Source organism: Tursiops truncatus, chromosome 10, assembly GCF_011762595.2.
Source record: "Tursiops truncatus isolate mTurTru1 chromosome 10, mTurTru1.mat.Y, whole genome shotgun sequence".
Taxonomy (NCBI): domain Eukaryota; kingdom Metazoa; phylum Chordata; class Mammalia; order Artiodactyla; family Delphinidae; genus Tursiops; species Tursiops truncatus.
Window position 1 is genome coordinate 37,711,831 of NC_047043.1, and position 17,032 is coordinate 37,728,862.

The 17,032-nt window shown below is 35.4% G+C and overlaps 1 protein-coding gene across 4 annotated transcripts in view; it reads left to right on the forward strand.

Annotated features, from left to right (window-relative positions):
- The window catches only part of SRPK1 (SRSF protein kinase 1), an 81,538-nt gene that overhangs the window by 34,986 nt on the left and 29,520 nt on the right, over nt 1-17,032 (forward strand). For all 4 annotated transcript variants that reach the window (XM_019949658.3, XM_073810815.1, XM_019949657.2 and 1 more), the window contains 4 exons: nt 7,778-7,896; nt 8,935-9,043; nt 9,962-10,049; nt 11,107-11,194. In XM_019949658.3, coding sequence (XP_019805217.1) covers nt 7,778-7,896; nt 8,935-9,043; nt 9,962-10,049; nt 11,107-11,194 — 404 coding nt within the window. The remainder of the gene's footprint in view (nt 1-7,777; nt 7,897-8,934; nt 9,044-9,961; nt 10,050-11,106; nt 11,195-17,032) is intronic.

Sequence of the window (17,032 nt, forward strand, 5' to 3'; positions counted from 1 at the left end):
GTATCTGTCTTTGAATTGACTGATTATTCTGCTTCATCTAGTCTGCTGTTGAACCCCTCTAGTGTATTTTTCAGTGAACTATTTTATTCTTTAGCTCTGTGACTTTTATTTGATATACTTTCTTATTTTTTCCATCTCTTTGTTGACGGTTCCACTGTGTTCATCTTTTCCTTTTCCCAGGTCATTGAGTATCTTTATGACCATTACTTTGAACTTTTTATCTGGTAAATTACTTATGTTCATTTCATTAAGGCTTTTTTCTGAGGTTTTATTTTGTTCTTTCATTTGGAATACGTTACTCTGTTTCTTCATTCTGCTTCATTCTCCACATTGACTGGTTGGAAACAGCTACCTCTCCAAGTCTTGAAGGAGTGGACTCGTGTAGGAGCTGAACCTTGTCTTTCAACCCTTCCCCAACTCTTTGTCTTCTCTCAAACCTTTGTGCTTGTTCAAGCAGGCTGTTACTATTTTTTATTTTGGCTACACTGTGCAGCATGCAGGATCTTAGTTCTCTGACCAGGGATCGAACCCACGCCCCCAGCAGTGGAAATGTGGAGTCTTAACCATTGGACCGCCAGGAAAGTCCAGCAGGCTATTATTTTTTTTTTTTTTTTTTTCTTTTCAGGCTATTATATTTTTAATAGCTCCTAGTTGTTGAGGAGGTGCCGAGATCTGTCACTGTCCCTAAGGGGAGGATCTCAGCACCTAGATTCAGGCTGTTTGGAAGCTTGACTCTCAGGCAGCTTTTAAAAGTATGTAAATTGATACAGTTCTATGGAACTGCAGGTGTAAACCCTGCTGACCAGGCAGTCTGGTGGTGTCCCCTGAGTAACAGTTGCAGAAATCAGGGCACTAGATGAGTATATAAGTTCTCTTCTGTAAGATACTGGTGAGCTGGAACAAGACAGAGAGCATCAAACTGCCAAATTACCTTTCACAAAGACTTCACCAATTTTATTCCCATCAACAGCATAAAAGAGTGCCTACCCACTCCCTCCAAGTCCTTGTCAATATATGAAATTATTGCTTTTTGATTTCTCCCAAGTCACTGGGCAAAAAAATGATCTTTGTTTTAATTTTTTTCTCTGTTACTATTGATTTGAGATCTTTTCATGCATTTATAGAACATTTGAATGTTTTCTTGAACTGGCATGTTATTAGATTGAGTAATGCTAGGCTGCTGTATTAGGTTCCTATGGCTGCTATAAATTTAGTAGCTTAAAGCAACACAAAGTTATTATCTTACAGTTCTGGGAATAAGAAGTCTAAAATGGGTCAGCAGCGCATTGTTTCTTCTGTAGGCTCTAGGGAAGAATCCATTTCCTTGTCTTTTCCAACTTCTAGAGGTTGAGTTGCCTGCATTCCTTGGCTCATGGCCCCTTCCTTGTATTGTCATCATATCTCACTCTGACCTTCCTGCTTCCCTCTTAGAAGGACTCCTTTCCCAAACAACTTCAGTTTTTCTCGTTGTTTTGAAATGCAATTTTATTTAATACTAAATTCTCATATTTACTTGAGTCTGTGGCTAGATTTCATTCTGATCCAGTACCAGGACTACAGTTTTAATTACTATAGTGTTATATTTTGCTATCTGGGGGCCAAATTCCCAATTATTTCTCTTGTTTGAAAAATTTTTGGCTGTTTTTGCTAATTTCCTTTTCCAAGATTTTACTGGTCAGGTTCTACAAAATACCATGTTGCTTTCAGTTGAGATTGTTTTGAATTTATGGGTTACTTCCTAGAAAATTGACACTTAAAGGTTTGATTCTTCCCATCTAGGAGTATTCTATAGCTTGCTTTTGTTAGTTTGTTAAAGCATCATATACCCTTCAGATGTGTGTGTTTCTAGATTTTAGAGCTGTTGCTGTTGCAAATTTATTGCTTTTTATCTATTACATTTTTTTATTGGTTATTGCCATTATGTAGAAATACTTTTGTTTTTGTAATTTGTATGGTAGTTGTTTCTTCCTTGCCTAAAACCGTTTATTGGTTGTACTAATTTTTCGGTTATTTTTCTCCAATTTTCTAGGTAAATAGCCACTTTGTAATGGTGACAGTTCTGGTTCTTTTTCTTGCCTTAAATTATTATCTGTGACTGCAAGTACAACTTTGAAAAGTAGCCATTAAACTGTGTAATTGTGATGAACATTTGTCTTTTGTAGGAATGCTCGTATAATGTTTCTGTGATTTTCTAATAGATAACTTTGAGTTGAGTAAGTTTCTCTCCACTTCATTCCTAGATTACGAAGTGTTTCAGTCTCAAATGCATCTTGAATTTTGTCAGATGTCTTCATAATTTTTCTAAGAGTTTTCTTCTGTACATACATTAAATAGTGAATAACAGTAAGTTTCCTGTTTGAATTATCCTTTTATGTCTGCTTGTGAATATTACAATATTTAGTAGTTGTATATGAAGTTCACTGGTGAAACTGACCAGTAGATTTGTTTGTGTGTGTGTGTGCACACGCACGCACGCACGCACACATGCATGCATGTGTGTTATTCTCTTCTGCTTTGGATGCCAGAGTTATGCTAGTGCTCTCAAATTAACTGGAAAGCTTTTCCAACTCTTAGAGATGCACTGGTATACTTTATTAACTGGTATTCTTCGTTGAAAATGTAGTAGCACTTGACCTTACTGTCTGACCAACTGACCTTGTTGCCTTTTAGGGTTGACTCTTCAATTTTTCAGTCTCCATGATTGTTATATCCCTGTGGGGTTTTTTTTTTTTAATTAGTTTTGCCTGAGGCTTATCTATCTTATTAATCTTTTTCAAATAATTAACTTTCAATTTAGAGTTAAAATTTTACTCCTTTTATTTCTAGCTCTTTATTCAGTTAACAACAGCTTTTCTTGTTTTCTAATTGGTATACTCATGGTTATAAATTGTTCTCTTTGAGTAAAGCTGAGTATGTCATAGATTTTAACATGTAATGCACTTATACCTAAATACTTCGAAATTTTAAATTTCATTTCCTCTTTAAATCAAGATCTGCCAGGATATTTTCATTTTATTCTATAGTATGCCAATTTTTTTCAGTGTTTGGAAAGAATGGATATAAAGTTACATATACGAATATATCAATTTAGATCAAACTTGTTTGTTATTTAAATTCTCTCTGTATACTTTTCATTTATTTGAATTGTTTATTCATAAAACAAACAGGAGAATCTAAGTTTTTTCATGAATTAGGCATGCAGTTGAATCTCTCCCCTTTCCCCTTTGCCATCATTTGTATTTTGTGATAAAGCTGTGATTAACCTGAGAGAGGCAAAATAAAGTCACTTTTTGGGGTAACTTGATGGATAAGGTCAATAAGATTCCCAAGTGTATGATAATGTTTTAGCAAAATCTCAATAAGCCAACCATATGTTAGATTCATACTTGAACTTGAAAGCAATCAGAGCCAATATTTTTTAAACAAAATATTTGAGATATACAAAAAAAGAAAAAAGAAGAAAAGAAGAAATAATAAAATGGTAGCTCCTACCCAGCTTAAGAAAATCTCATTACTGTACAGGTGATGCCCACGTGTACTCCTCCTTGATCATATCTCTATATTATAGTTCACTTGTGGAAGTAATAGCTATCCTGAATTTGTCCTGTATTTCTTTTTTTTTTTTTGTCCTGTATTTCTTTTGTGTTGTTTCTTTTTTCATTCTTTTTTCTCAGCTTTTTAAAAACTGAGATATAATTGACATATTGTGTAAGTTTAAAGTGTACAACCTGTTGATTTGATGGATTTATATCACATTGATGGATTTAGATCACATTATGATTGCCATTGTAGTATTAGCTAATACCTCTGTTACATTTCATAATTATTATTTCTTCCAGTGGTGGGAACAGTTAAGATCTAGTCTCTTAGAAAGTTTTATGTTTGTAATACAGTTTTATTGTCTATAATCACTGTACTGTGTATTAGATCTCTAGGAATTATTTACCTACTAGTTGCAGTTGTGTAATTCTTTATTTTAACTATATATTGGCTGTTTTATATGTTTTAAAAATTTGATTGAAGGTGATGCATTGTATTTATTCTGCAGCTTGCTGTTTGCGTTCCATCTTATGTTTGTGCAGTTTATTCAAGCTGACGCATGTAGCTTATTCATTTTCACTGTTGGGTATAATATTTTATTATATCAAAATACTATAACTTACCCATTCTCCTCTTGATGGACATTTAGTTGTTTCCTGCTTTTTGTTATTACAAACAGTGCTGCTGTGAACACGATTGTATGTGCTTCTTCTAGGATGTTCATAGCAGCAAGATTCATAATAGCTAAAGAGTAGAAACAACCCAAATGTTCATCAACTGATTAATGGATAAATTAAAATGTGGTCTATCCATATAATGGAATATTATTCAGCCATAAAAAGTAGTGAAGTACTGATACATCCTACAACATGGATAAACCTTGAAAACATGTTGTGAAAGAAGTCAGTCACAAAAGACTGCATAATATGTGATTCCGTTTATATAAAATATGCAGAATAAGCAAATTCATAGAGACAGAAAGTAGACTTGTGTTTCCCAGAGTCTGGGGAAAGAGTGTAATGGTGAGTGATTGTTAATGGGTTTGGGGCTTTTGGGGTGGGGGTGGGGAATGAAAATGTTCTAAATTTAGTTTGTGGTGATATTGCACAACTCTGAATATACTAAAACCACTGAACTGTACACTTTAGATTGGTGAGCTTATGGCATGTGAATTATATCTTACTAAAGAAGTGAAAGATGGGCTTCCCTGGTGGCACAGTGGTTGAGAGTCCACCTGCCGATGCAGGGGACGTGGGTTCGTGCCCCGGTCCAGGAAGATCCCACATGCCGTGGAGCAGCTGGGCCCGTGAGCCATGGCCGCTGAGCCTGCGCGTCCGGAGCCTATGCTCTGCAACGGGAGAGGCCACAACAGTGAGAGGCCCGCGTACTGCAAACAAAACAAAAAAAAAGAAGTGAAAGATAATTTCTAGGACAGTATTTTTCAAACCCAACCCACTAGTAGGTTATAAACCAATTTTAGTGAGTTAGAATAGAGTTTGCAGGGTGTTTTTGTTTTGAGCTATAAGAATTTCTTCATTTATTCTTTAGAAAACAGGGGAGTGTGGCGCTCACGTGGCTAGTTTGAGTATATAAATTCATGAAATGTTTAAGTGAAAACTCATAAATAGCATATTTATGATAGTTATGAATATATAATATTTGGCTGCAAAAAATTCAGTAAATTTTTGTTTGGTACTTTGGTTTTACTATTTACTTGGGTGATTAGTGATGATTATACCAGAAATGGAATCTTGAAAGGATATTTGGAAATAAGAGAAAACACTCTAATTTGGCTTTTATCATCTCTTTGTTCACACTCCAGAGTTTCTGTGTCAAATCTGTCAAGCTTTTCCGCTACTTTCTGCCTTTCTCCCAGATTTTTGCCTTGGCTCTATTCTGTACCACAGCCAGATATATTCCTATTTCTAACATTTTGGTGTTTTGATCAGGTTATAAATTGACTCCTTTGGAAGCATACTGCTATTAAAATTTGATCTGTTGTCCATTTCAGTTTATATTAGAGATTTTATAGATGTACTGGGTTAACTTTTATATGCTTTGAGAGCTTTAAAGTACTGATACAGTTTTTGTCTTCTGAATATGAATAGCAAATACTTGAGGCATGAAAATAGATATGAAGAGTTTAAAATCACAGATTGAAACTATTTTAGAACTCTCCTTTTTTGTTCTAGGAAGAATTGTTTTCAGTTTCGAATGTTAATAAGCTGAAATTTCTTTCTGTAGTATTTCTTCAGATTTTTTATACTATTTTCTTATAACAACCATCAATCAAAGTTATAGTGATTTTGAGCTCTTTACTCGTCATTGTCTTATACTCATTATCTAATAGTAACTATCTCTGTTTTCTCAAATTTTCTCTTTTTGTTTTTGGTTTTTGTCTTTTTCTGGCAGAGGCTTTTTTTTTTAATTTATTTTTTTAATTTATTTTATTGAAGTAATTTATTTTATTGAAGTAAACATTTGGAAATGTTCATTCAGACTCATTATTTCCACTTAGGAAAGTAAGCCAGGTAGTTCCATGCTGAATAAATTTCCCAAAGACATGTTTTCACTGAGAATGAACACATTGAATCATGCAGTTTTATAACTACTTTTGTGTCCTCTGGGGGACAAAAAAGTACCAAGAATTGAGGCAGGTTGGAATGGCCACCAGAAATCTAAATCTAGTCATGCTTGCCAAGGTATTTCTTATGTCTCAACAGCCCATGTAACTGATTCTGCTGTTATAATTTTCTGTTAAATTGAATCTTTTGAAAAAACAATCTGATGAAACAGGTTTGAAAACACAAATAAAATACTGGAAAATGGGAATTAAAATTCCTTTTCCTACAACTACTGAAAAGAGTGCTTTGGACACTGTTTCTTTTGCTTAAAGCTTTACAAAGCAGGCAGCTTATAAGTGTCAGAGCCTGAATGCAGTTCCAAGTCTTTCTGCCTCCCGAACTACTACTCAGTGCTCAAAAATTTTGATACAGCTAATAGACAGCATGTAGAGAAAGGAATCAATTTGAAAGTGTTTAATACATTATAAAACGAGATCATGTTTTTTACCTGTTAAATAAGCTAAGTTTTCTGAACTTAGTAATACTTAAATACTGGAAGCCCATATGTAGCTGGAGATGTATTTCACTACAACCCTATCAGAAAAGTCATACTATGTAATAATCCTAAAAACTGTTCATGGCCACAGACTGGAAGGAAATAGTCCATATGTTCAGAGTAGAGATCTAACAAAATAATTATTTTCCAAATTTCCTACATTTAACATTTTTTTTTAAATTTATTTTTGGCTGCGGTGGGTCTTCACTGTTGTGCGCAGGCTTCTCCTTGCGGTGGCTTCTTTTGTTGCAGAGCATGGGCTCTAGGCACGTGGGCTTCAGTAGTTGTGGCACATGGCCTCAGTAGTTGTGGTACACGGGCACTAGAGCACATGGGCTTCAGTAGTTGCGGTGCATGGGCTCAGTAGTTGTGGCACGTGGGCTCTAGGGTGCAGGCTTCAGTAGTTGTGGCGAACAGGCTTAGTTGCTTTGCGGCATGTGGGATCTTCCCAGACCAGAGATCGAACCCGTGTCCCCTGCATTGGCAGGCGGATTCTTAACCACTGCACAACCAGGGAAGTCCTAACATGTTATTTTTATAAATAGGGTAAATGTTTCTATCTTTATTTGGTAGTTTAACTTTAGGGAAATAATTCTAAATACAGAATAAAGATTATCTAAAAATACTCAACAGCTTTATTTTTTAGTAGTGAAAAATTAGAAACAAATGTCCAGCTGAGCAGAATGTACCAGAGTAAATAGTGATACTTCTAAGGGAAATATGTAAGACTTAATAGATTGCATAGGTATGAGGGGGAAAGTTTACAGTATAATAGGCAAAGCCGGATACAAATTTGTTTATAAAGCATGTGATTACCGATATATATTTTTATAAAAATACAGCAAATAACTGGAAGAAGGTCTAGTAGTTTTATCAGCAATTTTGTTTGGATATTGAGATTCAAGTAATTTTTTTCCCTTTGTACTTTTATATATTTTCCAGATTTTATTTAATCATGTACTGACTTTTTAAAAACGAATATTTTCCTAACATGAGGTAAAGTGATAGGTAATGTTTTCTTAGGCTGCCACTACATAACATTCTGTTTGTAGTATCTATTAATTGGTCCTGTTTTCTTCTGTCCATATGGAATGAACATGTTTGTATTATTTCTTAGATCTGAAACTCAGCACCGAGGCTCTGCTCCCCACTCTGAGAGTGATCTCCCAGAGCAGGAAGAGGAGATTCTGGGATCTGATGATGATGAGCAGGAAGATCCCAATGATTATTGTAAAGGTAAGATTTTCTGTGAGGAGATACTAAGTAAGATGTGATCCATGTATATGCAGTTTTTCATGTGAATATTTGGTCTATCAGCATAAACAGTATTGATGCTTTCTGCTTATTGCATCCTTTTCTCTAAGTATAGGAATTAGTATTTCCTCTTACTTTGACTTAATTAAAGCTTAGTTTAAATTAAACTTGTTTCTATTCCTTAAAAAAGATAGTGCATATTTACCTTAGAAAATTTCAGAAATATGTTAAACAAAAAGAAAACAAAAGCCATCTGTAATGCTGTCACCCAGAAGTAGCCAGTGGTAAGATTTGGTATGTAGACTTTTGAAAAACACCTTTCACTACTCTTTTCTCAAAGTGATGATTGCTAAGATACATTAAACTGGAATTATATATACTTAAACTGTGTCATAAGGTTGCCTGTTATCTTTTCTGTTTCTTTTATGAAACTTTGCAGGATTCTTGGGTAGGATTTTATAACAGAATATCTCTTAACCATTGAGGAGAACCTGGTTCTTCTCAGTAGGCAGAGATGCATGTTTAAATCCCTTGATTCCTGCCACTGTTGGCAGCCTTTTCAGGCCTTCCTGTTTTTATGTTTTAGAAAAGCAATTTCTTTTTTTAAAGTTAAATAAATGGAATTCATTCATCTCTCTCCTAAAAAACATCCTGAGACTACAACTAGTCTCAGAATAGATTTATATGTTTAGATAAATCTTGGATTACTGAGGGGCAAGAATGTTGTGAAACATAACCTTATTTTTGTTTGAGGATGACTTATTTTTTTAAGTAATTATTGGTTGTTCCACAAAGCATCACTTGCTCACTCTAAATCATTACTCTTATTCTTTAAGATATTTTTTGTAACATGAGCTCAATTATACTGTGTTGCTGACTTGACATTTTCTTTTGTTGAGTTGGTTGTGTTAGAAAAAACCATTTTTATTTGCTAAAAGGTGTATAGATGTTGAAAAACGTGGTGTGAGATACCTTTTCCTACTACTTAAGTGACTATTTGCTTCCTGTTGTTTCTTCCAGGAGGTTATCATCTTGTGAAAATCGGAGATCTATTCAATGGGAGATATCATGTGATCCGAAAGTTGGGCTGGGGACACTTTTCAACAGTGTGGTTATCATGGGATATTCAGTAAGTTTTAGCAATCCTGCAAGAGAATTAGGTGATTCTTAAATGTTTGTGTCTGATTTTCCACTTTTAGTCTAAGCTCTAGACTGATTTTTTGATAAGAATCTTATTACTGAGGATCTTTATGTTCTTGGGCAAATGACTTTTCTCGGATGAAGAGTCAGTTTAGAGGAGACAGAAGATTGATTAAATTAGTATCAGTAAGGCGCTTGAAACTCCCAAATTCAAAACATTACAAATACCCAAAGAAAGTGTAGTATGTAAGTTCATAGGTTTTCTCATTAGTAGAGCTAAATTTTTAGATGATGCCCTAGACCAATCTTTGTGAAATTACTTATTTTTTTGTATTTTGTTTTGATAACAGATTTGTTCAGCCATACAGTGTAAAACTTCTCTACATAAAAATCATAGGCAATTAACATTGGATGTTTACCTAAAAGTGTACCATCTATCTTTGGTGAGATAGCAGTTGCTATCTTTGTGCTTAATTTTTTATCAGTTTTTCACCCAAGTATTTCTTCTGGCTTCTTAGAGGAAAGTATTATAGCTTTTAAGCTTTTCGGTTTTGCTATACAGATATACAGAATACTTCTGATTTGGTGGAGCTTTCCCCCTTATTTATCCCCACTTCATGGTTTTACTTGGATTCACGGAGCATTCAGAAAGTAGATTTTAACTTAGAGGAAATGTTTGGTGACTGACATTACCCAGGAACAGATTTTCTTCTTCTCATAAGTTAAATTTGGCCAGTTAGAGCTATTAAGAGGTACAGGTGATCCCATAGTAGTAGTTCGTGTTTGAGTACAGGGAAATATGAAATCAATATTTGTACTTCTGTTGCTGTCTCCCAGTTATAGTAAAATCTTAGCTTCCTAACATAGAGGTAGAGCATTTAGTCTTAATTGCCTGTTTGTTTCTTAGGGGGAAGAAGTTTGTGGCAATGAAAGTAGTTAAAAGTGCTGAACATTATACCGAAACAGCACTTGATGAAATCCGGTTGCTGAAATCAGTAAGTATTAGATTGTATGTGTGAGCTGCAAAGCATTATAAATAGATAAAGTTTTATTCAGTTAAGATATACCAAGTGTGTACTCTTTGGCATGGCTCATTTTTACTGTAAAGTTCTAGTATCCTTAAAGAGGTAGAGGAAGACAGTATTTACACATCCTGTGTATGTGGTAGGGAACTGGTGGAATATGCTGTGATGGGAATTCTCCCTACATATACAATGGGAAAAAACCTTGCAAATAAACAAAAATGTTTATTGAGTATGTTTTCTGTGCCAGATAGCACAAAGAATGTTTTTCTTTCCTGCTATGGTTAAAAGAAAAGTTGTGTGAATAAATATATTTTTGTTTTAAAAACGTATACAAATATATAAAAATAAGCACTATATTTACTTATTACCTGGAAACTTAGGTAAATATTATCAAAATTTATTTTCAGTTTTGTTACAAATTAGTAAATGTCAGTGTAGTAGAAGGAGCTTAAACTCAGAGTTAGAAAACATGAGTTTTAGGGCCAGCTCTATCCAAATATATCCTTCAACTCATCTTTTTATTTCTTCTGAGCCTTAGGTTTTTCATTCGTAAAGTGAGGAAGCTAGACCAGGAGAGCTCCAAGGAAGTACTTTTCAAAGTGCCAGTCTGTGATGAGATAAGGAGCTCATGCCCCAAAGTAAATCAGTGTACTGCTTCCTTCCCTCAGAAAGTTTTTCTATGAAAAAAAATGAAGGCTGAATAAACAGTATGGTTAGTGCTATGGTTGATTGCATCCTGCAAAAGCTCCTGAATTCCTCCTGGCCTGGTAACTAGCAGTTAATTTGGGAGTAGCAAAGTGGTATAATTAAACAATAGTCTTTGTTGATTGTGTTTTCTTTTGTGAACTGCTTATATTACGTTCTTTGTTTGAGCTATTAAAATTTTATGTGTGTCTCATAGATTTGTATGAGCTCTTTCTTGGAGTAATCCTTTGTTATATTTGCTGCAGGTATCCTCTCCCCCGCCACCATTTGGTTTATTTCTATGGTTTCCCTTTTGCTAAGCATTGTTTCTTCCCTGTTATAGGTTCGCAATTCAGATCCTAATGATCCAAATAGAGAAATGGTTGTTCAACTACTAGATGACTTTAAAATATCAGGAGTTAATGGAACACGTATCCTTTTTAAAACCTATTTGAAAACAAATCATGAAATAACTTTATCCCAAAGAAAGGAACAAGATTTGTACAGGTAGCATTGGTCTCTTCTCTCAAAACAAACTATAATCAAATTACTTTATTGTCAACTTTTGAACACAGATATGAATCAGGTCTCTCTTCATATGTTGTGATTTTTTAGGCTATTGGCTTTACACTTTTTTCCTTTTTTCAGGCAAATTAAAACCAAACCCCAAAGAAACTTTTTAAGAAAAGAACCTTGTACTAGTAAGTAGTTTCTATGATTTTTATCAATTAGCGCAGAAATTTTAATGAAGTTAATGAGAAATACTGGGTAAAGGACTTCCCTGGTGGTCCAGTGGTTAAGAATCTGCCTGCCAATGTAGGGGACATGGGTTCGATCCCTGGTCCAGGAAGATCCGCAGAGCAACTAAGCCTGTGCTCCACAACTACTGAGCCCATGCTCTAGAGCCCGCGAGCTGCAACTGCTGAAGCCCGTGCGCTCTAGGGCCCGTGCTCCACAACAAGAGAAGCCACCGCAGTGAGAAGCCCCTGCACCTCACCGCAACTAGAGAAAGCCCACGCACAGCAATGAAGATCCAGTGCAGCCAAAAATAAATTAATTAATTAATTAAAATTTAAAAGAAAGAAAGAAATACTGGGTAAACAAGAATTTAATGCATTTTATCTCAGTATTTAAGAGGCTGTACATGTATGCTTAAAATCTAAACAGGTATACTTGTTCACATTCTGTCATAATGGAAAAACTGACTTGTTTTATGTTTTGATCCGGAATTTTAGAATTTTAAAGTTGGAAGGAATGTTAGCTATTCTTTTCCCCACAGGTTAATATCAGAGTGACATGCACGGAAATAATTGAAAGGTTGTTGCAACAGCTATGCTTGTAAAGGCCTATCACATTTTTCAGAATGAAAGATGAAGAAGAATCTCACTTGGATTGGAGAGTCTGAAACCTGTTTATAAACTATTTTAAAATGTATAAGGAAAGACATTGCATATATCATTCTACTTTCCCTGCATGTTTAGCTTCTCTTAGCACACATTTTTAATTGCCAGTGATGATCCTTTTTTAAGGAGATGGGCTACATAGGGCCCATCTCTAATCATGTGGACTATATGGTTAGAGATTTGAACAGAGAAGCAAGGAGAGAGGATGAGAAAGGAGAGAGAACAGGTGATAACATAAAGATTTTATCTATCATTCTGAAGTTAGTTTTCAGTTACTTACTTCCTTGGAGAAATATAAATCAAATCCCCCCCTTCCCCAAATCTCTAAGGAAACTGGTACAAGAAGCATTCCATGTGAATCATCATTTTACGTCTGTTGTGGTCATTTCATAGATGGCTTACTCTGTGTGTGTGTGTGGTATGCATGTTTTCAAAGAATTAAGAGGAAGGCTAACCATGAAATAAAACCATACAGGATGTCATGATGGCCATTAGGTTCTGTTTCCCTATTTCTTGATCTTGTAATGTTTCTCACTGTGCCACATTTTCCTATTAATTTGGTAATATTATAGTAAAACTGTAGAAATATTCTAAATAGTCTCCTCAGTAATGCTGAGTATCTTTATTTGACCGTAAGCAAGAAGGCTTTTTTTTTTTCTTTCTTTTTTGTTTTTTTTGCGGTACGCGGGCCTCTCACTGTTGTGGCCTCTCCCATTGCGGAGCACAGGCTCCGACGTGCAGGTTCAACGGCCATGGCTCACGGGCCCAGCCGCTCCGCGGCATGTGGGATCCTCCCGGACCGGGGCACGAACCCGTGTCCCCTGCATCGGCAGGCGGACTCTCAACCACTGCGCCACCAGGGAAGCCCTCTTCTTGTTTTTTAAGCTACTGAATGTCTGGTCATTTTTATATCACTGCTTACAAATTAAAATAACATTGTTGTCAAATTGTAATCTCAACAAATGAAAGTTAATATTAAAGCTAGGAACGTGAAAATAACTTAAACAATTCTGTGTTCTGATTTGTTTGTTTAATCAATCTGCATTCTAAAATACCTTATTTTGATATATTTCGTATATACAGAAGTAGAATAGTTTGATGAATCCTCATAGATCCATTACCCATTTCAGAAGTTATCAACTCATAATCAGTCTTGTTTTGTCTGTATCTCCTGATAATTTTGTGACCAATCTTAAAGATATTTTTTCATCCGTAATTATTTTAGAATGTATCTCCAAAAGACAAAGACTTAAAATATAACCCCAACACAGTTATTATTCCTAAAAAGTTGAAAATATAACCCCAACACAGTTATTATTCCTAAAAAATTGGGGATCAGTTTCTTAAGTCCTTTTTTCTAGTCAGTGTTTCAGTCTCTCCAAATGTCTCATACTTTTTTTTTCTTTTAGTTTTTTTATTCTTAATTTCAGTCAGGAGCCACAAGGTTTTTGACAGTTCCTTTATGATTTGGCACATCAGAATGTTCCAGGCTCATTTTGTGCATTTCCTGTCCCAAACCTGGGGTCAACCATTTCTTTAAAAAGCCCTAATTCCTATGAGTGGGAAATGGGGAACACAATCGAGGCACTAGGTATACACTTTGCTACTGGGTTAATTATTGCCATCACTTTTATGATTTCTTGATCCATTGCAAAGAGCAAATACCTTCATTCCTTTCCCCCGCTTCCTTTTTTTGGGTCACTTGAAGTTGCCCCTTACTTTTGTGGGTGGGTGGGTTTATTTGTTCATTTGTATTATTTTTTCTTTGTGTATTTGATTTTGGATAGTTTCTATTGCTATACCTTTGAGTTCACTAATCTCATTCTGCAGTGCTTAATCTGCCATTTATCCCATCCAGGGTATTTTTCTGCTTTTCATCTCAGAAGTTCAATTTGGGTTCTCTTTTTTTTTCTTCCAGTCTTATTGAGGTACAATTGACATACAGCAGTGTATAAGGAATACAGCATAATGAATTAACTTACATACATCATTAAATGATTATCACACAATAATTCATCTCATAAAATAACAAAATTAAATAGAAAAAAATATATTTTTCTTTGTGGTGAGAACTCTTAGACTTTACTCCCAATAACTTACATATATAACGTATAGCATTGTTAATTATATTTATTGTATTGTACATTATATCCCTAGTACTTATAACTGGAAATTTATACCTTTTGACTGCCTTCATCCAGTTTCCCCTCCCCTAACCACCACCTCTGGTAACCACAGATTTGATCTTTTTCTTTTGAGTTTGTTTATTTATTTTTGAAGTATAATTGACCTATAACACTACGTTAGTTCTGGTGCACGATGTGGTGATTTGATATTTCTGTACATTTCAAAATGATCACTGTGATAAGTCTACTTAGTTTATATTACTATACAAAGATATTACATAGTTAATGACTATATTCCCCACACTGTACATTTCACACCCATGACTCACCTATTTTGCAACTGGAGTTTTGTACTACTTAATCTCTCTCACCTATTTCTTTCCTCCTCCCACCTTTCTCCCCTCTGGCAACCACCTGTTTGTTCTCTGTATCTTTCTGTTATGTTTGTTCATTTGTTTTGTCTTTTATATTCCACATTATTAAGTGAAATCGTACAGTTTTGTCTTTGTCTCACTCATCTCAACCATCCATGTCACAAATTGCGAGGTTTCATTCTTTTTTATGGCTGAGTCACATTCCATTAATATATATACACCACATCATCTTTGCATCTCTTTTTTTCTATATATATCTTCTGTATCTCTTTTCAACATATGGAATACTGCTATAACTGTTTAATTTCCTTGTCTGCTAATTCTGACGTCTGGGTCAGTTCTGGGTCAATTTCAAATGATTGATTTATTACTGTATCTAATTTTCAGATAAATTTTCCTTCGCCTTTGTTGCCTGGTAGTCTTTGATTGAGACACTGAGTTTTACCTTGTTGGCTGCTGGATATGTTGTATAGCTATAAATCTTGAGCTTTGTTCTGGGATGCAGTTGTTACTTGTAAGCAGTTTGACCCTTTTCAGATTTTACTTTTATCATTTGTTAGATGGCTCCAGAGCAGTGTTCAGTCTAGGGCTAATCATTCCTTCTACTGAGGCAAGGTCTTCTGAATAATCTACCCAATGCCCCAGGACTATGAATTTTTCTAGTTTTTTTTCTTAATGGAGATATAATTGACATATAACATTGTATTAGTTTTGGGTGTACAACATAATGATTTGATAGCTGTGTACATTGCAAAATGATTACCATAGTAAGTTTAGTTAACATCCATCACCACATACTTACAGTTTTTTTCTTGTGATGAGAACTTTAAGATTTACTGTCTTAGCAACTCTCAAATACACAATATAGTATTATTAACAATAGTCACCATGCTGTACATTACACACCCAGGACTTACTCATCTTTTTTTTTTTTTTAAATAAATTCATTTATTTATTTTTTCTTGGCTGTGTTGGGTCTTTGTTGCTACGCGCGGGCTTTCTCTAGTTGTGGCGAGGTGGGGCTACTCTTCGTTGTGGTGCACGGGCTTCTCCTTGCGGTGGCTTCTCTTACTGGGGAGCACGGGCTTTAGGCGCACGGGCTTCAGTAGTTGTGGCGTGTGGGCTCAGTAGTTGTGGCTCACGGGCTCCAGAGCACAGGCTCAGTAGTTGTGGCGCACGGGCTTAGTTGCTCCGCAGCATGTGGGATCTTCCTGGATCAGGGCTCGAACCCATGTCCCCTGCATTGGCAGGCGGATTCTTAACCACTGTGCCCCCAGAGAAGTCCCAGACTTATTCATCTTATGACTGGAAGTTTGTACCTTTTGACCACCGTCACCCATTTCCCCCACCCCCCACCTTTGGCAACCACTAGTCTGTTTTCTGTATCTATGAGTTTGTTGTTTTGTTTTGTTTTTAGATTCCACATATAAGTGAGATCATATAGTATTTGTCTTTCTGTTTTATTTCACTTAGCATAACATCCTCAAGGTCCATCCATGTTATCACAAATGGCAAGATTTCCTTCCTCATATGGCTAAATAATATTCCATTGTGTATGTAGACCATATTTTCTTTATCCATTCATCCATCAGTGGACACTAGGGTTGCTTCCATGTCTTGGCTATTGTAAATAATGCTGCAGTGAACATGGGGGTGCACATCTTTTTAAGTTAGTGATTTTGTTTTCTTCGGATAAATACCCAAAAGTGGAATTGCTGGAATGTATGGTAATTCTCTTTTTAGTTTTTTTGAGGAACCTCTGTACTGTTTTCCATAGTGGCTGTACCAGTTTACATTCCCCCCAACAGCGCACAAGGGCTCCTTTTTCTCCACATCCTCACCAACACTTGTTATCGCTTGTCTTTTTTATAATAGCCATTCTAACAGCTGTGAGGTGGTATCTCATTGTGGTTTTGATTTGCATTTCCCTGGTGATTAGTGATGTTGAACACTTTTTCATGTACCTGTTGGCCATCTGTATGTCTTGTCTGGAAAAATATGTGTTCAGATTCTTGGTTCATTTTTTAATCAGATTTGTTTTTTTTCCCCTATTGAGTTATATGTGTTCTTTATATATTTTTGATATTAACCCCTTATCAGATCTTTGATTTGCAAATATTTTTTCCCATTCCATAGGTTGCCTTTTCATTTTCATTTTGTTTCCTTTGCTCTGCAGAAGATTTTTAGTTTGATGTAGTCCACTTCTTCATTTTTGCTTTTGTTGACTTTGTTTTTGGTGTCAGATCCAAAATATTGCCAAGACCAATGTCAAGGAGCTTACAACCTGTGTTTTCTTCTAGGAGTTTTATGGTGTCAGGTCTTATGTTCAAGTCTTTAATCCATTTTGAGTTGATTCTGGGGTCTAG